At 47.0% G+C, this 24,937-nt stretch overlaps 1 protein-coding gene across 1 annotated transcript in view; it reads right to left on the reverse strand.

The window, feature by feature from the left end:
- Positions 1-1,223: 1,223 nt before the first annotated feature.
- JPH3 (junctophilin 3) overlaps positions 1,224-24,937 on the reverse strand; it is a 664,009-nt gene continuing 640,295 nt past the window's right edge. Inside the window, exon 5 of the mRNA XM_085637819.1 lies at positions 1,224-2,690. Coding sequence (XP_085493945.1) covers positions 2,610-2,690 — 81 coding nt within the window. The 3' untranslated portion in view covers positions 1,224-2,609. The remainder of the gene's footprint in view (positions 2,691-24,937) is intronic.

A 24,937-nucleotide genomic window follows, 5' to 3' on the forward strand; every position in this document is an offset into this window, starting at 1 on the left:
AGACTGGGGGGGTCAAATGGAAAAGGGAAAGACAAAGAGGAGGGTGGACGGGGCAGAGAAAGAGGGAAGAAACTAAACAGTAGCTTGAAACTGAGAAAGCCATGGAGCATTGAGAGGAAAGGTTAAAAGTGAGTCAGGAGTGACATAAAGCGATGGACGGGTGAGTGGGGATGAATGAGAAGAGTGAAGGGTGGGAGAAGGGCGTTGAGGGAGGGAGATGAGAGGATGAGAGGGTCGGGGGAGGCTAGAGAGGCACAATGACAAAAGGGGAGCGCGGCAACACAGCGGGAGGGAAGGAAGCAGAGGAGAGATGGGTTAGTGATGGATAGGAAGAGATAAGGTAGCATATTGTGTCACTCACATAGCGCTTAACATCCCGTTGCAGTAAGCGGTAGCGCATTTTCAGGCGGGTAGCATGCTGCACAGTGGGGGATTAGTGGTAGGCAGGGTGTATTGTTGGGATCTTGTGTGGGGGGAGTGTTTTTTTGTCATTTGTGACAGATCAGAGGGGTCTGAGGACGCGTCGCAGGACATAGAGTGCGATGAAGGAGGTGATTGAAGATAGAGTGCTGTGGGATATAGGTGCATTTTTGGCAGGTAGCTCCGGTTAGCAGCCCCTTAGTATGATGGTTTTATTTAAGTTTTCTGGAGAGGTGCATGAGTGCACAGGGAGAGGACGGAGATGAACAGATTATTATAAGGTCCCAAGTAGAGCAAGGGACAGAGCGATGGATACGAGATAAGTGATATGTAAGGGCACAGGGAGAGCAAAGACACATATACTGAATAAGCAGCAACCTATGTTATATGACATCTCTTTATTAATGTAATAACTGCACTTTCACAATTGCTTCATTAACCTTCCTGCTTTCTCAAATTTGCTTGAAAATGCAGCATTTGTCCACTCTTTTTTCAAAATTTTCTCAGGGGGAGTACCCCCCCCGAACCCTCCTTAGGTTGTTCCGGCTCGCTCGCTATGCTCGCTCGCTGCGTTGCATTAGGACAATAATTTTACGCCTACCACTTTCAAATGTCACCAGCCACCACTGCTTCTAGGCATTGAAGAAAGGTTGTATTTAAATTTCTCTTCATCCTTAAACTCCCTTCAGCATAACACACAGCATCTGAATTTTCGTAAACAAAAGTTTATGAAGCACTCATTCTGAGCAGAAAAATGCTTTTTTTAAACGATAGAAATAAAACACTTCCATGTTAGACTTTTTCATTTCTCAGGCAATTTAATTAAGAATAATTAAGAATAGGAACACACTCTGTTTTTTTGGGGGAGCGGGGAGATGAGGACAGCAATAGCTTTGAAACAGGGGTACTGCATCTTTAATGAATATACACATTACTGTATTGTCATCGTCATCTTCATTGGTAGGGAACAAAAAGGCAGGCATATTACAAAGATGTTCCAACAACTGAAAATCAAGGGACATTTAGAAAAAAATACATCCTTTCTTGAGGCATCCATTGCCGACGTAGGCTGGCGGGCCTTCTGGAAGGCGGAAAACGCATCCTGTGTACGAAGTGCAAAAATACGACATGCTTAGTCCCATGGCCGTGAGGGCTGGGAACAGTCCGTGGCAGAGTAGAACCAGGCAAGCCTCCTCTGGGGTAAGCCAAAGAGTTCAGTGCTCGAGCTCAGCTATTAGCAGCACATTGACCAGGATCTGATGCGCGGGCTTTCAACAGCACCGCTTTTGAACATAGTGACCTGCTTGGGTGACGCAGGAAGTGATGGTCAGGGATGTAGGAGGACAGATGGTCTGACATGTGGATGCCATGTCCAAGTACCTTAAGGGCAAAGGAATAGCATTATTAGAAGAAATTTGTAGAAGGTGGTGTATTGCATCAACGAGCGGCTGAGAAAACAGCTAGACCAAACCAGTTTCCTAGAGAAACAAAAATATGATGGGATTTTCATTTGGTATATCAGGGATATGGTGGCAGCTGCCCTTGTTTCACATTTTTGATTTTAATTGTAAAAGTAAAGACCTACCTAAGAATAAAAAATACCTCTCCACAAGTCAAAAGCTTTCATCCCACAAATTCACGTTTTTGGAGAAAATGAATGTCTTCAGAACTGATTTAAAAAAAAAAAAAAAAAAAAAAGGGAAAGGAAACTTTGCCAACAGATTTTCCTCAACCTGCCTTACAGAATTCTACTGAGGGTCTTCTGTTGCTGTGGCTGACCCTGATCCACTTTTTGTCCCCCACTTCCCATGACTTTCAGACCCAAGCTTGCCTCCCCAATCCTGGCCTTTGCCTCCAAGGAGGCTTTGTTGGGCTTAAGAGTCTTCAACATTCTGCCATGCCACACAGCATAAAGTTATACAAGCAAATCATTTTGGCTAAAAAACAAGAAAAAACATTACCCATGAGATAAAAGGCAAACCGTGAGAGAGAGTGAGTTATGTCCTGGAAAATGAATACCCAAAATCAAACAAACAAAAAAAACACTTCAAGTTTTTCATATCATAGTCCACGTAGGAACAGTCTAGTTTCCGTGCTTCCCTCCCTGTTTGCACAAGTCCGGATTTCTTGGTGGTTTTTCTAACATTTTTTATTACTTTCCGTTTTTTGCAAATGTAGTTGGCCTTGTTTTAAATGAAAAAGTGGATAAACAAAATGGCGACTCCAATGTTCAGCAGGATCACCATGACAACCAGGATGGGAGCCGAGCCCTGCAAAAAGAAGAGAAAAAATGATTAGGAATGCTTTCAAATATCCGTAAGTTGCAGAATTAAGGGGGATGTTACAATTGGTTTGATGATGGGTCATTCCTGGCCGTGTTCCAAGAAACCCTCCCATCCAAATGCCAACAGCACCAAGGTAGGCAAGGTCGGCTTTTGTCAAAGAAGAATTGGCCTGCCAGGACAATGGCACAATTCCCAACAATGCCAGTGCCTGTGGACGCATGGCAGGGCTGGGGCACAGCTGGTTATGTGCCAGGCTTTCCATGACTGCAGAAGGCGCAAGACTTTCTGTGCCTCAGCATCACCAGACTTTGAGTTACTGGGTTATCCGTGCTGAAAATTCTTAGAGCTTATTCTAAAATGTGTATTAGTCAAAGTCCTTTGGACAGCGAGATGCGACGATATATTGTCACATGCTCTATCATGTGATAGAGGCTACTGGGAATATACTAGAGCTGAGAAACATTCAACCTCCAAACTTGATGTGGCAATTTAAGGCCTTTCCTGCCTGTAAGGCAATGCATTCTTGGAGCCAGATTTTCAAAAGAAGGCACGCAGCCATAAATACTGCGCTGAGTTTCACGACAGGGAGGGAGCAGGAGAGTGCTATTATTACAGAGATATGGCTCTCTCCTCCTCTCTCCCTAGCACCGGCGCTAGACACACACCTTCGCGCCATAGTGCTAGCAGGGCCAGGCTGGCCATAGCGAGCACTGGACATTTCCCTGGTGGGCTGCCAGAGAGGGGGCCGGTTTGGGCCCCTGGGGGGCTGTTTTTGTCACGGGGGCGGCTACATCGGCCTCCGGTAACAAAATCGGCAAAACCGGCCCTAGCAAATAGCTCGGCCGCACCCCCTTTCCCCTCCAGGGGAGGCAGCTGAGCAGTTTGCAAGGGCCGGTTTCGGTTCCCAGTCTGGCCCGGAGTACTAGGGTGCTTGCCTAAGTCTAGCATAGGTTTTGTACAGGAAGGGTACCCTTCCTGTACAAAATACTATGCCTACTCAAGTTCAAACACTTTTCCCACTTTGTATGTGTGCTGCACAGTGCAAAGTGGGAAAAGAAAGAAGAAATTAAAACATTTTTCCTGTTCACACCTGGCGCTAAACCCTGTCTACAATTGTTTGGAGATAGGGTTTTGCATCAAAAGGCATGGGTGGTTGCATTGGAATGCTCATGTATCACCCATGCAATGCCCCCTTGGCACTAAGTAACGCAAAGCAATGCTTCACACTGCTTTGCGTTACTTTAGGATACTTTCCAATGCAAAACAAGTTCTGCGCAGCAAAGAAAATGGTAAAAAAAACATTTGGTACTGGTTAGCGTCACTTTTGTGATGCTATCCCAGCACAAGATGTTTGACAATCTACCCCTAGGTATACATTAGTATATGTCTCTTTTCATCTGTGCAACTTCGACATTCTGGATAAAGGAATTGATTTTTTTCACCAGGAAGAAGCATGAACTCCTGCATAACTTTTACATGCAATGCCAAATTCTTCAAAATGTCTAAGTAACACACATAAATTATGTAGGTAAATATATTTTGAAGGTTAATTGGAACCCTTACAAGAAGTCTAAAAAACATACGTTTTAATTCAGATACATATTGTTCAAACGTGAAATAAGGGGGTGCTATATGAAAAGGTTCATGTAAATCACACAGAAACACTGCTAAATCACCTGGAACCTCAAAAGCAGATGCCAAAAGGAAAGGTTAAACCCAAATGCATTGCGGCCGTCCTTACCGCTGATGGGATAGCCCTAACAAACACCTAGACCAATGTCAAGTCTTGTACATTTGCATCCACGCAACTAAGACCTGTATTTCAATTCTTACCTATGTTTTCATGTGTTCCTTTTGTTCCCTATGCACGACTCTTGTAAAGCGATCTGATACCCGCAAGGGTCATGTTCGCGCTATATAAAACCTTCAAAATAAATAAACACATCGATTGCCACCCTACTTTCATTAACCCCTTCGCTGCTGCGGACATTCCGCTGCAGCGCTGGGGGGGGCAGGGGGGCAGCGCGGTGGGCCTGTGCTCATGACGGAGCCGCTCCGTCATGAGCCACAGTTGAGCTGTGCTCATGACGGAACGGTTCTGTCATGACTCCGCCCATTTGCGTTGTCCCCCCGCACAGGCGGGGAAACAGCGCCGCGCAGGCGGAGCGGCCGCCAACGGGAGTGTCATGACGGAACCGTTCCGTCATGAGCACACGCCAACCGTGGCTCATGACGGAACGGTTCCGTCATGAGCAGGGAAGGGGTTAAAAAGACAAAGTCAACTTAGTGCGGAAGAGTGCTCAAATACGGAAGCTAGAAGTTGGTTCAATCTAGACTAAACCATTGATAAAGCTCCTCATAGAAAACACTAGCCTTAGCATGAAGTACTTATTCACAGATAAATGTGTGAAGCATGAAGATTATCATCATAAACATTGCTCAAAACAAGCACTTAAATCAGCCTAAAACCAAGCTGCACAAATGAGTTTGTCTTACAAGACATTCTGGTTCTATTGGGGTTCAAGATTCCAATTAAGAGACAGGTGTCAGCTGTGCAAGAAAAGCATCAATCAATTTCACGAACCATCCAAGCATTTCAGTGATCGTACCAGTCAGACAACGAAGGTGCTACTCCACAACAAGCTATAGTGGCAATCAGTCTTGATTACCTCTACATACAAGTGAGGACGATTGGCATTGCCAATGTTTGTTTACCACAGTTTTCTAGTGCTCACTAGGATACACTGAAAGGCAGCAAACTGATGTGATTTAAATGGGGCTGTGGTTGCAATGCTGTGTTCAGAGCAGGTAAAAATGACGGTTCTACTGATGGTGAAACCAAAAGGCTCCTGTGAGCTGGTCAAATACAAAAATGAAGGAAAGCAACAAATAGGACCAAGGCAACTGGGATTGACACGCATTCAATCTTGAGGAAGGATTGGCTTTGTGGAGTATGGTATGCAGTGCTATCTTCCTATATGCAGCTAGAGCTTACTGTAGTGAGACCACAAAAATGAAGCCTGCCCTTGTTGGTAAACATTGGCTTTAACCAGAATCTGTGTTCAGCATCCAATGCCAGACAGGAACACAAAATGTGAAGTGACTATTCTGTCTTATAGCCGCAAAAACTGCAATGCCTCTTGACTGTAACTGAGGGTTGGTATAATCGCCTATGGTCTTTTTACGGCAGTTTGAATGATTATCAGCTGAATAAATGTTTGCCTTACCAAAGAGGAAATTGGGTTACTTTTGTAACACTGGCAATCACCTGGAGAATGGGAGTTAAGTACATACTGTAGGAAGGTGGAATTTGACTACTTGGTTGCCCCCACTTTTTTCCTGGTGTTTTGATGGTTTTTGACTTAGTTTGGCCGGGAACCTGCTATTCAGGGCCCCAGCCTATCTGCTTTCTCTTATAAATTGATTCCTAGTACCTTAGGTACACCACAGATTGGATTCTGGGGTGCCCTTATAAGTCCCTAGCATATGGTATACTATGTACCCAGGGCATAGGTACCCCAGAGGCCTACCAGGGGCTGAAGCATGTATTATGCCACCCCTGGGAAGCCCTCCAAAATGACACCACAGGTCTGCTACTGCAGCCTGGGTAAGGTGGTGCATGCACCCCTTACTGAGATATAGGTTCACTATATATCACCTATCACTGCACATAGAAACCTATCAGTCACCCCTATGGAAGGCCTTATCAATCCTGAAGGCAGGGTTCTTGGTTTTGTGTGAGAGGGTGCCCATGCATGAGAGGAGCCCCTCAGCAGCCTTCAGAATCTCTTCTCCGGGGTTGTCTGTGATGCAGCCTGACCATATATTCTTAAGTGCATTATAACCAAACGGTAAATGCTAACTTTGAACTGGCTGCACAGAAACATGTCGTGTTTGGTGTCAAACACCTTGGAATCATACCCCCACACCAGTAACTGGTGTGGGAGTATGATCCCACCCTTCTAGAGGGAGAGACATGACAGCACCGGTATACCCGGTACCAACTTAAAAGAGCCCTGGCATCACAAAATGGATGCTGCAGCCACAAACACGAGTCTGGCCTCCTGCTGCTGACCGATACTCCGGCAGGGGAGGCCTGGACAATAGGTTCCCTGTCACAGGGAGGTTTTAGTGTTTTGGGGCTGGTTGGGTGCACTCTGAGAGTGCTTTGAAGTCCTGCACTGAAGGCACATTTGGTGTCCCTGTGCATAGTCCAGCCCAAACTCTGGCACGAAACTGGACAAAGGAAATGGGTGTAGCCACCCCTCTTTCCAAAGCCTCCCATAGGTGGGTCTCCTTCCTTGGGTATAAGATAGGAACCCCTGGCAACAGGACTTTAGATATCCCTGGACGAAACTATGAAACTGAATCCTGGAACTTCGACGATCTCTTCAACGCCAGATGACTGAAGAATCTCCCTTGGAGTAAAGGAGTTACTCCCCTGCTTGGCAGGCACCAAAGACGCATCTGTCCGGTCTGCATCTCCAAAGCTCCCGCTGGACGTCGAAGACTTTGCAACACCAGAGGTGGATTTCCAGACTTCCCAGAGGCCGAACCGAGTTCCCAGCAAAGCTGAGACCTGTAGCCCTCGTGGGTACCGTGGAACCGGAACCCCTGGACACCGTGCACATTTTCAAGTGCCTCCGCTTCTCGACGTCTCCTGAGGCTGTGCATTGGGTACTTATAGCCCAGACCCCGAGCAGAAAATCCACCGAAGATTGTTGGCCTAGTCACCCTGAGTGACCCGTGGGCCGCCATTTTGTGACTCCTCTCAAGGTCCCTTCGCTATCCCTGGTCCATCGATTGGTGGGTCCCTGTGAAGGTAACTCTGACTTTCTTTGGGCTTCCCTGGTTGCTCCAGACGTGCCCTCACTCCTCCTTGCTGGCGGAGTCCCTCGGACCTTGCTGGTCCGCACCGAAGCATTTCTTCACTCTCTGCGGGGGTTGCTGTTGCCAAGGCTTGTTGTGTCCAATCCGGCCACCGATGCTGCAGCACTCGACATCCTTTATCGGACAGCTCGAATCCAGCTCCTGGTCATCCTCGACACCTCCTGGTCCTCGTGGCTGAACAGTCAAGCTTCACCTTCTTCACCTGAAAACACCCGACATCGGTGGGCATTCATCTATCGTGCCCCTGGTCACTGGCAAGTGACCCAGACTCTGTCCCCTCTGCTTTCAGGTTCTTCACATCTCTGATCCAGGCTTGGATCTTCCCGGCAGTAGCACTTTTTCGCCAGCTCCTATTGAAAACGACGATGCGACCCTACACCATTTGACACCTATGCACCCTGCTTCCCTGGGTGAGGTAACTCGAGTACTCCGGTGCTTCCGTGGGTGTTGACCCTAGAACTGTCTAAGTCCCAGAGGGTTTGGTCCCAGTCCATCTCTAAGTGTCCTTTATCTTTAAAATTCTAACCACGACTTTCCCCATAGAAGCTAACAGGAGCTCGCAGCTGTGTTCTCACACTGCAAACGGCCCCGTGGGTCCCCTGTGTCACTACCTTGGGTGGTTCCTTGGGGTCCCAGCGATTCTACAGGCTCTAGGCCTTGTGTCTAGTTAAGTCGTGGTTCTTATACCACTATTTTAGTATATGGTTTGGCTCACCCCTAGGGCCTAACGTGTATTTGTGCTACTTTACTGTAATATTTGAAGTGTAACTTATGTGCTTTTACCTCTAGCCTCATAAAGAGACTAGTAGGGTGTGTTTAGTAATAAATACATATATTTTATATATATACCTGGTGTGAGAAAGTGGCTCTGTATATACTGTTCCCTAATAGGTACAGGGTGTACAGAGTCCACAGTCCCCCAGAGGCTGATAGAGGTCAAAGTTAGGTATGACCTTACTCTCAAAAGTGGTAGCTTGGTCGAGCAGTAAGGCAGTACCAGAGGACAGTGTAAAGCATTTATTGTACACACTCAGTCAGCAAATGGTTTCACACACTCAATAACTGAACTCTAGGCCAATGGTTTATATATATAAAATATATGCTTGTTTTATTTTTAGAACCACAAAGGGGGTAAAAATATACTTTCTCAGAATGAGAGGTTGAATATAAATACTTTTGTCTTAAGCAATAAATTTGTGTAAACAGTCACAGTTGGTTGCAATAAACAATCCTATTTCCTAAACATAATGCATTGAGCTCAATGGTAAATTCAGGTTATTTGTAATAAATTACTTTTCAGATTACTTTTGGAATTCCAGGTCTGGCTCCTAGAACCAGCCTTGGGTCAGTATTCAGAATCAAGTGATGAAAGTCGACTTAATAACTGTAATGATTTTTAAATAATATTTAGCTATTTCAAAAGTTAGCACTTAGAAAATATTTCAAAGAAAACATTCAATGGAACTCTATGGCAAGAAATTCAAATTGCAGGTAGAGTACTTTATCGTTACTTTAGTAATCCAGGACTGGGTACCTAGACCCAGGACTGGGGTCCTTATCAAAAACAGGTAAGTAATTTTGTTTGCAGAAATGGTACGATTTTAAAAGAATATTTCAAATTTGCAAAAATAGACTCTTAGAAGAAATTTCACAGAAAAGCAGACAATGGTTTCCTATGGGAGAAAAATGAGTTAGAGGTAAGTATAGTTGTGAACACTTTTCAGGGTCAGGACTGGGCACCAAGATCCAGCACTGGGCGCTCACCTAGGAGCAGGTGAGTAAATTCGTTTTTGTCACTTGGCTGATTTTTGGTGAATTTTTGTAGTTTTGAAAAGTTCACACTTAGAAGATTTTTGAAGAAAAAGCCAGTCAATGTTACCCTATGAGGAAAATGAAGTTAGCGGTTTAAGGGTAAGTACTCGACTGGCAGAGTTGAAATTCCGGGCATGGACTCAGGGGTCCCCCAGTGTCAGGTAGGTACAGTTGGTTCACCCTCAGCGGTTTCAGGACGGCCGGGTGCAGAGAGACTTAGGCCCAATGTTATCCTGTGAGGGATAGGGGGGCCTTGGTTGGTGGCTGCTGTCTGGCAAGCCACGCGGCTGTGGGAGCTGGGCTCCTGGTCACTTACTCAGGGCAAGTGGGGAAGTAGGTTAGTGTAGAGAGGGCACTGCCAGGGCCACTCGGGCGGCTGGGTGCAGGGTGCTTTTGAGCCTTCGGGCGCTCAATGGAAATCAATGGGAATGTTCCGGTTTGGAAAAAGGCTGCAGGCTCGGGGACGAGGATGTTTCAGGTGCCACCACCACTTCGAGAGGTAAGTTGGGTAGTTGTAGGTTAGGTGGGTACCCCGGGATTGGGCATAGGGGGCCACAGGGCGCCGGGTGCCTTTTGACGTCGGGAATCTTACCCTCTGGTTGATCGCGGTTGGGGTGGCACTTGGTTCTGAGGCTGCAGGCTTCTTCCGGGATGTCGAGGGGGGTCCTTGGGTGCCGGACTCGGGGTCAGAGTCGCCGTGGGGTCGTCCTCAGGGTCTTTGTCCACTCCGGCACTGGCCAGGCTTGGCTGGTGCAGAGTGTGTTGGGTCCGCGGTTCCGGGCTACTGCCCGGGGTTAAAAATAGGTTTCTTGAGTAGAGCCTCTACTCATGGGAGTCCCAGGGGCTTAGAGCCAAAAGGTAGCCAGGTCCTCCGGGGTAGGTGAGGTTGCTGGCCACGAGAAATGCCGCGCTGGTGCAGGTTCGAGAGTCGACAGGCCGGTTGGGCTGGGGCCTAAGCAGTTGGTGTCTTCTTCTCTTTTTAGCAGCTGCAGGGCAGGTCTTTGTTCTTCTTGCTCTTCTTGTAAGTTTCTATCTGGAATCTAAGGAAGGAAGGTTCAGGGTGCCCCTAAATACTAGATTTAGGGGCGTTACAGGTAGGTGAAGGCCAGGGACCAATGGGTCCTTGTCCTGGGGTGGGTACACCCCCTATCCTGCCTCTCTCCTGTGGGAGGGGGGCAGTAGCCTAATCCTGATAGGGTAGGGCCTCCCATCTTCAAGATGGTGAGAGCCCGGAGATGTGCTTCACCTCGCCTCCCCCACCTGAGGGGTGGGGTGGGCAGGCTGGCACATCCCCTGTCCTTGTATGGGGTTTCCGGCCAAGCTTCCCGCCAGAGTGGGGGGTTGCAGTGGCCTGGGGAAACTCCAAATGGCGGCCTGCCTTTGAAGCTTCCCTTTGCTCATCCTGGGGGAGGAGATTTCTCACCTCACCCAGGATGTGCATTGTTGCAGGCCCGGGAGAGCAGGGGCTCTCCCACCCAGGGGTCCAGCAACGTGTCTGCTGTGTGGCAGCCTGGGCAGCCTCAGAGCAGACGTGGATTGTAAGTTAGCTGTAAGGGGGCATCTCTAAGATGCCCTCTGGGGTGCTTAGTACATTAAATCCTACACTGGCATCAGTGTGGGTTCAATGTGCTGAGAAGTTTGATACCAAACTTCCCAGGCTTCAGTGTTGCCAATATGGTGCTGTGGAGCTCGTGTTTGACAAGCTCTCAGCACCATGTACTCTTAAATGACAGCACTGCACTTACAGTGCCCAGGAATGGACCCGGGTACTGTAGGGGCACAGGGCTCCTGCTCCTGTGCCCACACCATAGGCGTAATGCACCCAGCTAGAGGGGTGGCTGACATATGCCTTGGCAGTGTAGGTGATGGGCATGGTACACAGTGATGTGTGCCATGTCGACTCTTTGTTTTGTCCTGCACCCAGACACTCAGCCTGCAAGGGCAGTGTGTGTGTAAGGGTACAGGGCCTCTGAGGGTGGCACAATGAGTGCTGCAGCCCTTAGAGGCCTTCCCTGGCCACAAGGCCCTGGGTACCTAGGGTACCATTTACTAGGGGCTGACATGTGGCTAGGGTTTGCCAATTTGGAGTGTGTGTGGTTTAAGGAAGGAACATAGGCCCTGGGCACCTGATTGGCAGGAACCCAGGGTACACTCAATCGAAGTACATTCAGCAATTTAGCAAAAAGTGGGGGCATACCATGCAAGAAAGATGGCACTTTCTCACACCTGGTGTGGTCTCCTTTCATTTAGCCACTCAAGAGATTATAGACTGGTAAAACAAGCTGCTTTACATTCCTTTTAGACTTAGCCTGAAGGCTGCTCTACATAGCTACCACTAGGATAGCTTTCAATAAAGGTTGTCTTTAACCTATCATCAATAAGGGGTTGTTTGGACTGTTGCAAGGTGCCCACTATAACTAGTGGACAGCATATACCAGGCCAGCTTCTCACACATACTAGGATAGTTTCGTAGAAGCAAACTCAAGTACTGCTTTCCTTTGAGGGTACTGACAAATCCAGAGCAAGGATTTTCGAAGCCCTCCATTGGTCCAATTTAGATTGGAGCTAAGACGAAAGATCAATTAAAAATCAACCATGGCAGATTCATGGACCCTTAGAAATACAGAGGAGGCTGATATCTATGATGTCCATCCATTGCTGCAGGACCAACCTATGGAACGTCTGCACAGGGAGTCTACGTCCTGGGTGCTGAAAGCCTACTCTGTATAAGTCAGCCTATAGAACAGCAGGATGACAGAGACACCAGCAAGAGGGCCAGCTGGTTCACCCCAGAATTCCTAGCCTCCAAGCAAGCTTGCCGGAAACTACAGAAGAAATGGCAAAGTGAACAGACTCCGGACAGCCACGCAGCACACAAGGACGCCATCCGCAACCACCATCACCTCATCAGGGCTGCCAAGAGGACCTTCTTCAAAGACCGCCTCGACAACAACGCACACAATAGCAAGGAGCTCTTCAACCCCAACTCCAACACCAACGACATCCCGCCGTCGCAAGCCCTGTGCGACTCCCTCGCTTTTCTTCCACCGCAAGATAACAGACATCCACGACAGCTTCAACACCCAGACAGCCCCAACAGACAGAAACACAACATACTCTCCGCACACCATCGACCACGACCCCCTGCTAGCCTGGGCCAGTATGGGCATCGATGACACCATCAAGACCATGAGCACAATCCACTCCGGCTCTCTGTCAGACCCATTCCCGCACCACGTCTTCAACAAAGCAAGCAGCTCCATCGCACCCCACCTGCGGAACATCATCAATCTCTCCCTCGAGACCGCGACCTTGCCAGAAAGCTGGAAACACGCCGAGATCAATGCCCTACTCAAAAAACCCAAGGCAGACCCAAGAGATCTCAAGAACTTCCGCCCATCTGCCTGCTCCCGTTCCCCGGCAAAGGTCATCGAGAAGATTGTCAACCGACAGCTAACCCGATACCTCGAAGAGAACAGAATCCTGGACCCTTCCCAGTCAGGGTTCCGCAGCAACCACAGCACCGAGACCGCCCTCGCCACCACTGACTACATCAGGACTCTGTTGGACAACGGTGAGACCGTAGCACTCATCCTCCTACACCTCTCCGCCGCCTTCGACACCGTCTGCCACCACACACCACGCGCATGCCTCCACGCCGCAAGGATCGGAGACAAGGCTCTGGAATGGACCACCTCCTTCCTCTCCGGCAGAACCCAGAGCGTCCGCCTCCCCCATTCCGATCCGAAGCCTCCGAGATCATCTGCGGTGTACCACAGGGATCCTCCCTCAGCCCGACACTGTTCAATATTTACATGGCCCCGCTCGCACATGTCGCCCGACAGCACGACTACAACAATCTCCTACACCGATGACACTCAACTGATCCTCTCCCTCACCAAGGACCCCATCACCGCCAAAGCCAACCTCCATGAAGGAATGAAGGCCGTCGCCGACTGGATGAAGATCAGCTGTCTGAAGCTGAACTCGGACAAGACGGAGGTCCTCATCCTCTGCTCCAACCTTTCAGCTGGGAATCATCCTCTACTTAACGCTCTCAATGACCAAGCAAATCAAAGCCGTCTCCTCCTCCTGCTTCAACACCCTCCGCATATTCCGCAAGATCTACAGATGGATCCCGACAGATATTAGAACGACAGTCACCCAGGCCCTCGTCAGCAGCAGACTCGATTACGGAAACGCCCGCTACGCGGGAGCCCCGGCCAAGCTCATCAAAAGACTAGAACGCATCCAAAACGCCTCGGCACGACTGATCCTCGACGTACCATGCCACGGCCACATCAACCCCCACCTGAGAAACCTGCACTGGCTCCCCGTCAACAAGAGGATATCCTTCAAGCGCCTCATCCACGCACACAAGGCACTCCACAAGACCGGCCCAGCCTACCTCAAGAGACGACTTTCTTTCTACATCCCCAACTGTCAGCTACGCTCCGCCGACCTCTCACTCGCCACCATGCCGCGCATCCAAAGGACAACCACTGGCGGGAAATCCTTCTCCCACCCACTGGCGGGAAATCCTTCTCCCACCTCGCCGCCAAGACATGGAACTCCCTCCGACTGAGCCTACGGCAGACCCAAGACCTGCTGACCCTCAGGAGGATACGCAAGACCTGGCTGTTCGACCAGCAGCACCCCCCCACCCCAGTGCCTTGAGACCTTCACGGGTATGTAGTGCGCTTTATAAATGACTGATTGATTGATGGCATGGCTTAGATCTAGAGACCTTGGTCATGAGCTGGAGCCCAGAATGGGACAGGTGGGAACCAGTGGGTTTGGAAAGGTTCTAAGGTGAGTGATGCAAAATATGTGGACGGGGTCCAGTGTACACTGGCACAAGCTGTTTGTCCAGTAGTGTTGGCTGGATAAACAGACTAACTGCACTAAGAAAAACTGGAGAATTGGGGTGGAGGCATTGAGAGAAATGAAACATACAACTAGGTTTCTGAATTTAGGTGTTCTCTGTATAATGGCTGCAGTTAACATCCTGTACTGTAAAGGATGTTCTATCAGTCTGGATGCAGGAAGCTGGAGTTAAGTACTTTTATAATTAATCTTACGACGTAGGATGTCGGTGGAAACTGTAATTTGACTCATTCACTGGCTATTTTCCCATATTTTTCCTAAAGCAAGATTCTATCACGGGCACATGATTTCAGTTGCATATGTAGGACCACATCTGAGCTTATTTCATTTGCAGCTATGAGGACATATTGATTTTATTGGGATGACTGCCTCTTTTCCACCCAGATTATGTAGATACAGTTGTTTTTCTCACAAGCTTTATATTAAACATGCAGTGTGGGCAGGAGATTCTCCTGCCCTTTGTAGGTTTGCGTACAGATGTAAAGTATGCACCTTCAGTCTCTGGTGCTGGGGACCTCACCTCTCAAGTAGCTCTTTCTTGGCCAAAGTCAATTGCATGCATATGAAGCAGCCAAGCTCAGTATCATTAGAGGGGGCCTTTGCATATGCTGCTTTATGCCACTAGGGTTGTGTCCCAGAATATGCAAGCATTGAGCAAATTAAGCTCAACTAGGTGACATTAAGCATCAGTGGAGCCCCTAGGAGCTTCTAATCAAACCAACTTGTTAACTTAACTAGTGACTATTGCTCCCACCCCATCTCAGCTCACTGCCTTTAGTTCTTTCCAGATCTCACAGAATGAAAGCAACTGCAAATCACAGACAGTGCTGTTCAACAACAAAGAGGAGACACAGATAAATAAGAGGTGGCCCTGAGGAAGTGTAACAGTCAATGTCTAACATCAGAACTAGTCTGCTATAAGGATGTTAGGATAATTAAATGTTAGAGAGTTTTAGAGGCTGCCTCCTACCCACATTGCATGTGTAATATAAATCTTGTCAGATACTATTTTTCAAACCAAACCACTTGCCTTCAAATCTTAGGGGAATATTTACAAGGCTGTTGCGCCACCGGAGCGTCATTTGTTTGAGGCTCCGGTGGTGCACAATGCTGAGCCATATTTACGAGGGCACAAAGCCACCCTGCGTGGCTTTTCATGGCCTTGTAAATATGGCCACCATGGTGCAAGGGTGCCTGCATTGGCCCTAGGCAGCCAATTGTGCACCAGTACAGAGGAAAGCACAGGGATGCATCGTATTGCTGTAAAATTAACACATCCCTGCACTGTTCTAATGATGCAGCTCACCACAGCAAAATGGCGTGCAGCGCCGCACTGCATCATTTTCTAGTAAATATGCCCCTAGGTTCTTCATGCAAGGAAGATAGTGCTTTGCAGAATCCTCGACGGACTGCTGTGTGATCGGGCCGGTGTCTGCAAAACAGCTGGTCTCCCAGAGGAGAGGGGACATCATCTAAATTCTGCACTTTCTGCTGAAGGAGCTGAGAGTCTGCAGAGAGCCTAAAGGCCTGCCTGCCTGCTGAGAAAGGCAAGGAGTGTGCCTGGCTGCATAGGAATACTGACTGTTTAGGAAAGAGAAGCCCCAGGGTGTCCTGATATTGGAAATGACCAGTGAAATTGAGCGACTATAGGCGAACTAGGAGTGACTAATGTGGAAGGGTCTGTCAGTTATCTGAGCGGTTCTGCCATGAGCTACACCAAAACTTTTAAAAATACCAAGCATCAGGCACGAGTGTCAGCCTGGCATGGGACTGAAACACCGGTGCCCACAGCAATGGAGGGGGCATACTTTGATGCAATCGAGATAGGAGTTTTGATTGGCCCAGAGGTTGCAACTGCCACAGACACCCGCATGGTCACAGTTGGCCTGAAGGCCATACCAGGTCTCAGTCTGCACTTTGCCTACAGAGGCCACTACTGCCGAAGACAAGTGCCACTGTGTGAGCAGCCATGCTGATATCTCTAAGCCATCAAATTCCGAGCGAGACCAGTTTGAGAGCCGCTGATTCAGAAGCGGGACCGCTGTACGCATTTGTCGCACGCCACCTGCACTGCAACAAGAAGAATGCAGGTAACCACAGGGCCTAAACCTGTGAGTTGAATGAGAAACGGAGGAAGCAAACCTAGGTATGCTATACAAACTTGAAACCTTTACAAGGTGAACTTAAAGGGGTGGAAGCAAACTGAAGTGCTTACACATCTACAGCCTAGGGTGTCCTGAGGGAACTGCACCTGTGCCAAATCAGTGCCATGTCCCTCTGCCATAGATTATAGACTCTGGGAAGTCTGGTTAGTGGGGGAGGGTGTTCAAAGGTGTAGCTTTTCAAGGAAGATTGCAAATGGTGTTGCAGCCCTGTGTCTGTGACCTCTTATTGAGCTGTGTAGTATTGCAGTATGTTGTGTGATTAAGGTACTTAGGTATTGATTTGGGCAATATGTTATTGTCTGTTGTTTGTTGAGTTCTGAGCTCTTGCCCCACTTGCTGCTTCCCTGAGAAGCCTTTGGCTTCTCACTCTCACTGCCCTGAGGGTCAAATGCGGAATCAGTTGTACTTGGTCAGGTTTACTAGAGCCTCAGGGTGGAAAGCAGTGGAACACGACCTCATTCACTAAGGTTGGGGCCCAGTAGCCCCTGTCTGCTCTGTGCTCCCCAGAAAAGGGTCTGAAAGACCCTCTTAAGTAATGATGTTAACAGTCTGATAGATAAGGACCAGAGAGTAATTTCAAGTGCAAGGTGGAAAAAGGTGTATTAACCTATACCGTCTTTTGGGCTCTGGTAATCGCATAAAATAGAATTTGCTGTGGGAAGTTGGAGACCTAAGTATTCTTCAAGGGACTTTGGGCTCAAGTATATCTGATGAAGAAGGAGTCCTTTTAAGGTTGTAATTAATATATTGGTGCATCCCAAAGAGCTGACTGCAAGCGTATTGGAACTGGCCGCTTCGGCTCTATTGTAGCCCTTCACCGCATGGTAAGGAAGGATCCTCCCAATGAGTTGACAATAATAGATTTGAGTAACTGTGCTTACTTGTGATTTTGCAGACTTGAGAGGTCCAAGGTTAGCTGTAGTTCTTTCTACATAGAAAAATATTATTATGAGGCTCTTCAATACCAAATCGAATCATATGTACTATAGGAATAGGAGCATAATTTACGGTTTATTCCTACATACAGTACTTCACTATTATTGCGATCTATGTAACTCCAAAGGGTCCTTGGTTCCCTAATCCAGGTTGAAATTAAACTACACATTGCTTGTGGCTGGTGCTTTGTTTTCTGAGGTCTTGTCTCTTATATGAGGCTTATATCTCAGTTTGCGGCCAACATTATCAACTAGGTGTATTTTTCACAAAAAAGCGAGTGTAATGCTAGTTTTGTTGAATATATGATACATTACACTGAGGTGTTTGAGTATAACGTTGAGTTATGCATTATAGACAGTCACTAGTTCGTACCACAGCGGGTCTCTGGTCTTTTGGCTGAACTCTCTAATAATGGGGTGATAGCGGGTGGTATTTAGGGATAAAGGTGAAGAACGGCCCCTCTGAGCCATACAGTGCCAACCCGTCTCCATACATCTTTCAGCTCCTATTTATTCGCCATCTAAGATGGAGCATTACAACATGCAGCTGCTAACCACCTGCCCATGTCTACCTTATGCTGCTGGGAGCAGCATGGCTACTTTCTGCTTATGGGTGCCACCTGATCGAATAAGGTTAGCACAGGTGAGTGGCTATTCTGGCCAACAAGGTGGACACGACAGACATAGGCAAAGGACCAGCTGAAGCCTATAGAAAAGTCTGTAGGTTTACTTTCTCTGCACAAACCACACTTTAAAGCTGGAAATGAGAGTATCAACATCTCAAGGTGTGGTTTAGGTGTGCATCTCAGGTTGGGGTTGGCTAATGTGGCAGTCACTATGAACAAGAACAAGGATAATACTCCTGCAAACTTCTATAAGAGCCTGATGTGAAGGTCTCCACCCCATGGCCCACAGCATCATTGTTCATTGCTGGCACAGTGGGCAGCCAAAATGGCCTGGATAACAAGTATTAGAACATTGGAATGTTGGGAGCTCCATTGAAAACAATGAACTGCTTCGGGCTTTTAATGACCGGTAGAAGTGAGGAACTTCGATTCTCGAACCCAATCGAATCGACCCGCCATTTTGTAACCCGCCGCCATTTTGTGTTGCCATCACTCAGGCAGCACGGCGAACGAAGTCTATTTTGCCTCTCCCGTAACTTGGTGTCAAAATACGTCCTCGGCCTTGTTTGCGAGGCTGGTGTTTGGACTAGCCGAGTACACTAATCCGTGTCTGGCTCTCCTAATCCCTGTTCCAACTATCTGTAGGCTCACATCATTCTTTCCTGATCATATCTTATCGACTGGCCTTCACTGTCTCCTGCTGGCATTCTCTTGTGTCATGCCCGTCCTCCAATACACACAAACGTATCTCACCACCTGCAAGTCAGTCGTATTCTGTTAATGAATCAGTTCGGGGTGGGATAACAAATATAGTTGGAGGAGCGAACTCTCCGACACATCTGATCTTTTTGTTTTCGAACCTTTCTTACTGGATCCGCTTTGTTTTCCACTTACCCTATTGGCTCTTTTTTTCTTTGCTTTGGGCGTGTGTTTCGTTAATAATTTTGTATTATATAGTATTTAACCTGATGCGCCATAGAGTAAAGTGGCAGTCTCCTGAGAACCTACTTTGTGTACTTCTAGGATAACTGTACTAGCTGCAGCTAAATAAATCCAATCTTCTAACGCCGACAGAGTGTCCCGTGTCTCTGTGTAACGAAGCAGGTGAACCCAGAAGACGGAGGGCGTACCCTGCGCCGCCAGGTCCAAAAGGTTCTGGCTCTTCAATTGGCGCCCAACATGGGGCGGCTTCAGTGGTACCGGTTCTGCTCGAAGGTCGTGAGGAACCTTGCAAGAAAATTCCGGAGGGTTCGCGAGCCACACTAAGCGACCCCTGTATGTCGAAAGTAGTCCGAAGGTTTTTTCAGCACTGTTACTCCTTCCTGACGGCTACTGGCGACCGCTACCCTGACTGCTGCCCTGCTTTGGCCCATTCCTTTGGTGATGTATGGTAAAGCGAGACGATAGACAGGCCTCTGTTGGTGGAAGAAGACGTCCTTAGTTAAGTTAAGTATTTTCGTGGGTCGCGCCCACAAATCTTGGTTCTTTGTTTGATGTCCTTAGGTTACTTAGATTTAGTTTTTGCAAAGACTAAAGCCGAGGGTAAGTGCATTTGTGCTGCGTAAACTGAGTTTACTCCCTTGAAGTGAACAGTCCAGAGTCATTGTGAAATGCCTGGTCTGACTAAGTTTGGAAGAATTTGTTGTCTTGGTTGTAATAGGGACTCCTGACTTGAGGACTCTTGTCCGATTCCTTCGGTTGGAACTCCCACATATGAGCTCTACTCAAAACATGGTATCGGCCCCATTGCCTTTAACGAGACATGGACTCGATACACGAAGAAAGATGGTGTTCTTAAATGGCCAGAAAACGGTAGTTTTGATCCCGATGTACTAGATAATTTAGAAACAGTTTTGTTCAAAAGGAAAGCCCGGCCGGCAATGTTTGACTCTCTTCGCCTTTGGCGTAAGGAAGCCAAACAGAAAGAAGTTAAACAAGCAAAACGAGATAGGAAAGCACAGGGTATGACGATTATACAGGCTGCTCAACAATTTAAAAATGAAGAAATTGACAATGCGACTGAAATCTCAGAAAGACAACATCGTATGGCGATAGATAAATGCTATCCGGTGTTGCCTGTTTCTCCTTCTGATAATAAGAAAGATATAGAAGAAGATCCCCTAATGTCTCATTTATTGAGGTTGCCTCCGCCCTATACGCAAAATGCTACTGTGCCTCAGCCGTTACAGGCTGCTCAAATGCTGGTAGTACCTCCGCCGGTTCCGGCTCTTCAGCATTTGCCTCCCTCAGCATTACCTCTCTCGCCGGTTTCACCATTAGTCTCAGCCTCTCAACCTTCATCTCTTGATCCTAGCTCTCCTTTGCCTTCTGCTCCTCCTGTAATTTCTAGTTCTCCTCTTGATAATTCTCCTAATATTCTGTCTCCAGTTCTGATGTCTAATTCACCATCTATGCGTAAGCGTCTCACAGATTCCGTTACTAGTATTTTATCTCCTTTCTTTGGAGCTCTTAATGTATCTCCGGCTTTTGCTCGAAGGCAATCACGTAGTCAGTTTCCAGATTTTGAGGAACGAGAGAAGCTAGATTCTCTTGCACGAAGATGGATCAAGAAGGGTCCACAATATAGTGTGTCTGATATTATGTCTACCTATTTGCAGTGGAATGCACCTACACAAAGATATGTTTTTAATGTAATGTGCGATATTCTCATTAAAGAATGGGAAGATGTGAGTTCGAGTCCGATCTCACAAGATTTATTAGATGTCCAAGCTGATTTTGAAAAAGGACTTATTGTAGGTTCCAAGGTTGAGGAAGCTGTAAGAACACTCATCTCTTATAGAACCTTATTTTTCTCTCAGATTTTTCTTGATTCTGATCCGTCGGTTAAACTGACATCGAGAAATTATCCTATGAGAGAGGTTCCTCCAGTATGGAAAGAAGAGGTTCCAGCAGCAGGTGCTAATCCTCTTATTCCTGCTCACTTCCAGCGTATATGGGTACATGTCCCTTGGAAGAGATCTGAAGTTTTGGCCCTTAAGCAGACTCTACCAGATCCTCGTAAGAGCCCTGCAGGTTACTATAAAGAATTATAGCAGACAATCGATGCTTGTATTATGAACCTGGCAGATATTGATATGCTTATGGGCAATGTAGTTCCACAGACAATATGGGCTAAAATTCGTAGAGAGGATCACGCACAGGAATTGGGTGCCACTTGGGATGTCATAGCTGATACAGATAGAGACCAAGTGGGTGGTGCAAAGCCTGACGTTTTGATTTCGGAGCTTCCTGGTAGAATCATTACGTTAATGAAAACTATGATGCCTGCATTGAGAGTGAATTGGGATAAGCTAGCAGCATGTAAACAAAAGAAAGATGAAAGTGTCTCTGATTTCTTTACTCGTTTCGAGGAGACATTTATTGATCATAGTGGTCAAGACATGGCTACCGAGGGTGGACAGCGACTATTCGTGGACAAATTTGTATTCAATTTGCTTCCCGAGCTGTCACACAAATTAAAGGATTCGGAAAGTTCTTGGGCTGTTTCTTCTTCTGCCCAAATATTGGCTACTGCGCAATATTACGAGAATAGAGACAAAGAAGAAAAAGAAAAGCAAGAAAAGAAAACGAAAGATTTAAAAACGAAGGTTCTTTTGCAGCAAGCTTATCCAACACGTTATGTTCAGCCTCAGGCTCAACAGCCACCGCAGTTTCAGAGATTGTATCAAAAACCTGAACCATACATTCCGCGACCTTTGTTAGGTCCTAATCAATGTGCCTATTGTAGGGAGGAAGGTCATTTTAAGAGCAGTTGTCCGATTTTATTGCAGCGCAATGGAGCGTCATTTGCTCCACGAGGTCGTGCTGGCCTTCAGTCAGCAAACAGAGGTAGAGGTCGAGGCATGTCAACTCAAGACCAGCGTGCCCTTCCTTCTCCTAATTCCATAAACTACTTTGATCAGCAGAATGTGAGATCCACTCAATATTATAATGAGGACCATTATGTTGAAGGCGAGAACGAAAGTCTTCATGCCAACTAGGACAGCATGGACAAAGTAGAGGAGTTGTGCCAATCCCAGTAGATCAAAATGGCCCTTATGTCAACGTCACTACAATGGGTATATCAGAGCCATTCCTTCTAGATACTGGAGCAATGAGAAGTTCTATCATTCATTCTAAACTCCCTGGCGCACCTTTGTCTGGCTTAATGAATGTTTCTGTAGGATTCTCTGGCGCCCCTGTTCGTAATCCGGTTTCTTGTCCTTTGCCTTTTTCAGTTGGTCCTTATGATTTGGAAGCTTCACTTCTACTAATGAATGGTTGTGGTGAAAATCTATTGGGTCTAGACCTATTGAAAAGAATGCATGCTACCATATATTGTTCTCCTTCAGGCGTACAACTCACCCTAGGTCAGAAGTTGATCTCCCCAATGTATCTGTCCAAAGATCAGTTTCCTCCTGAGTTACTTTCTCTTCCAACAGCACTTTGGGCCACGGGTCCGAACGATGTGGGTTGTCTTGAGATACCGCCTTATGTTGTTACTCTTAAGCCCAATGTTGAATCACCACGCATCCCACAATACCGAATTTCCGTAGAGGGTGAAAAAGCGCTTTTGGAAATCATTCATGACTTAATCCAGAAGGGTGTAGTCGAAAAAACGAGAGGCAACACATGCAATAGCCCTATTCTTCCTATTCTTAAACGTACTGATCCTTCTCAGCCTCCTGTGTACCGATTTGTGATTGATCTGCGAGAAGTAAACAAAATTGTGATTCCACAATTTCCTGTTGTCCCAGATATGACTGCCTTGTTGACTATGATACCTTCCTCAGCGACTTGGTTTTCGGTTATTGATCTAAAGAATGCCTTCTTTAGTATTCCAATTGCAGAAGAGAGTAGGGCCATTTTTGGTTTTTCTCTTGGAGGCCGAAGCTTCCGATTTAAGCGCGCACCCCAAGGGTACTGTGAAAGTCCCTCCATTTACAGCCAAGCTTTGAAATGTCATCTTGATACTTTTCATTTGCCGTCTGGTGCTGCCCTTATCCAATACATGGACGACTTGTTAGTCGCCGCCGATTCAGAAGATATCTGTAAGGATGTCACTGTTGCACTGCTACATCACTTATTTAAGCTGAATCACAAGGTTTCACCTTCCAAACTACAGTATGTTTGTCAAGAGGTTACCTACTTGGGTCATCTCCTATCAAAGGAGGGACGACAATTGACACCAGAACGAATTCAGGCGATTGCACGAATGTCTGTGCCATCCACACAAAGGGAAGTACGTGCTTTTCTGGGAATCACTTCTTATTGTAGACAGTGGATCCCTAACTTCTCTTTGATCGCCAAACCTCTGTTGGCACTTACTTTGAAAGATACGCCTCAGCCCCTACCTTGGACTGATGAGTGCCAAAAGAGTTTCACTGATTTACGCACTGCTCTGTGTTCTGCTCCCGTACTAAGCACCCCAGATTACACTAAGCCTTTTACGCTGTATGTCTACGAGAAAGAAGGTTGTGCATTATCAGTCTTGACACAGCGATTTGGAGATAGACAGCGGCCATGTGCTTATTTTTCGGCTACGTTAGATCCCGTAGCTAAAGCATTGCCTAGTTGTCTCAAAGCTACAGCAGCCGCAGCGATTTCAATTCGACAGTCCGCTGGGATTGTGTTAAATAACACTCTCATTGTCATGGTGCCACATGCAGTGGATACCTTACTAAACAGAACGAAGACACAGCATTTCACGAGTGCACGTTTAACTGGTTACGAGCTGACGCTATTGGCTAGTCACGTGCATATCTAACGATGCAATACTCTGAATCCAGCTACTTTGTTGCCCCTTCCTAATGAGGAGAGTGTTGAGGATCAGCATGATTGTTTCTTCCGTACTGAGGAAGAAACAAAAGGAAGGATTGATTTGAGAGACACACCTTTAGAGAATCCAGATGGGACTCTATGGGTAGATGGTTCTTGTTTTAAGATGCCTAATGGGGATACGGTTTCAGCCTATGCTGTAACTACCTTACGTACGGTTGTGGAAACTGCGCGTGTTAGACACAACTCAGCGCAAGCGGCAGAGTTGATAGCACTGACGAGAGCTTGTGTACTATCTGAAGGGAAAAAGGTGAACGTGTACACTGACAGTCAGTATGCCTTTGGTGTCGCGTTCAATTTTGGGCGTCTCTGGAAAGAGAGGGGTTACCTAACCTCACATGGCACTAAGATACAGCATGGTCAGTTAGTAACTGATCTCCTTGAGTCACTTACTTTACCTGTCCAAATTGCGATAGTGAAGTGTAGTGCTCACAAGAAGATAACGGATGATGTTGGACGAGGAAATGCATTTGCTGATGAAACAGCAAAGAAAACAGCGAAAGATTCAATGAGTCGAATGTATATGGCAGGTCCTGCAAATTGGGTCAGAGAAAGAGGTATGTGTGAGAATACAGTGGAAAGCGTGAAAACGATTCAGAAAGAGGCTACAGAAAGAGAGATAAGCAAGTGGAGAGAAAGTACGGGAATGTTAGATGAGATGGGTTGTTGGGTAGAATTGTCCGAACATCAACGATGGTTGTTACCAGATGCTTATGTACTTCCAGTGGTTACTATGGCTCATGGTCCAGCTCACCTTAGTGCAAAAGGCATTTGTAAACTTTCAGCTCCAGTTTGGCAGAATGAGAACATCCCTAAATGTGCAGACAACATATTAAAGCATTGTATTGTTTGTCTGATGTATAATCCAGGAAAGGGAACCCCCACTCCAGCAGGTCACTTTGCTCCTCCGACATACCCATTTGAAGTGTTGAAAATCGCCTACATTCACATGGATCGATGCAACAACCTCAAATATGTTCTGGTGGTAGTATGTGCCTTTTCGAGGTGGATAGAAGCATACCCTTTGAAAGATAATACAGCTTTATCCACAGCAAAAATCCTACTAAAAGAGTTGTTTC

The sequence above is a fragment of the Triturus cristatus genome, chromosome 12 (assembly GCF_964204655.1).
Source record: "Triturus cristatus chromosome 12, aTriCri1.1, whole genome shotgun sequence".
NCBI lineage: Eukaryota > Metazoa > Chordata > Amphibia > Caudata > Salamandridae > Triturus > Triturus cristatus.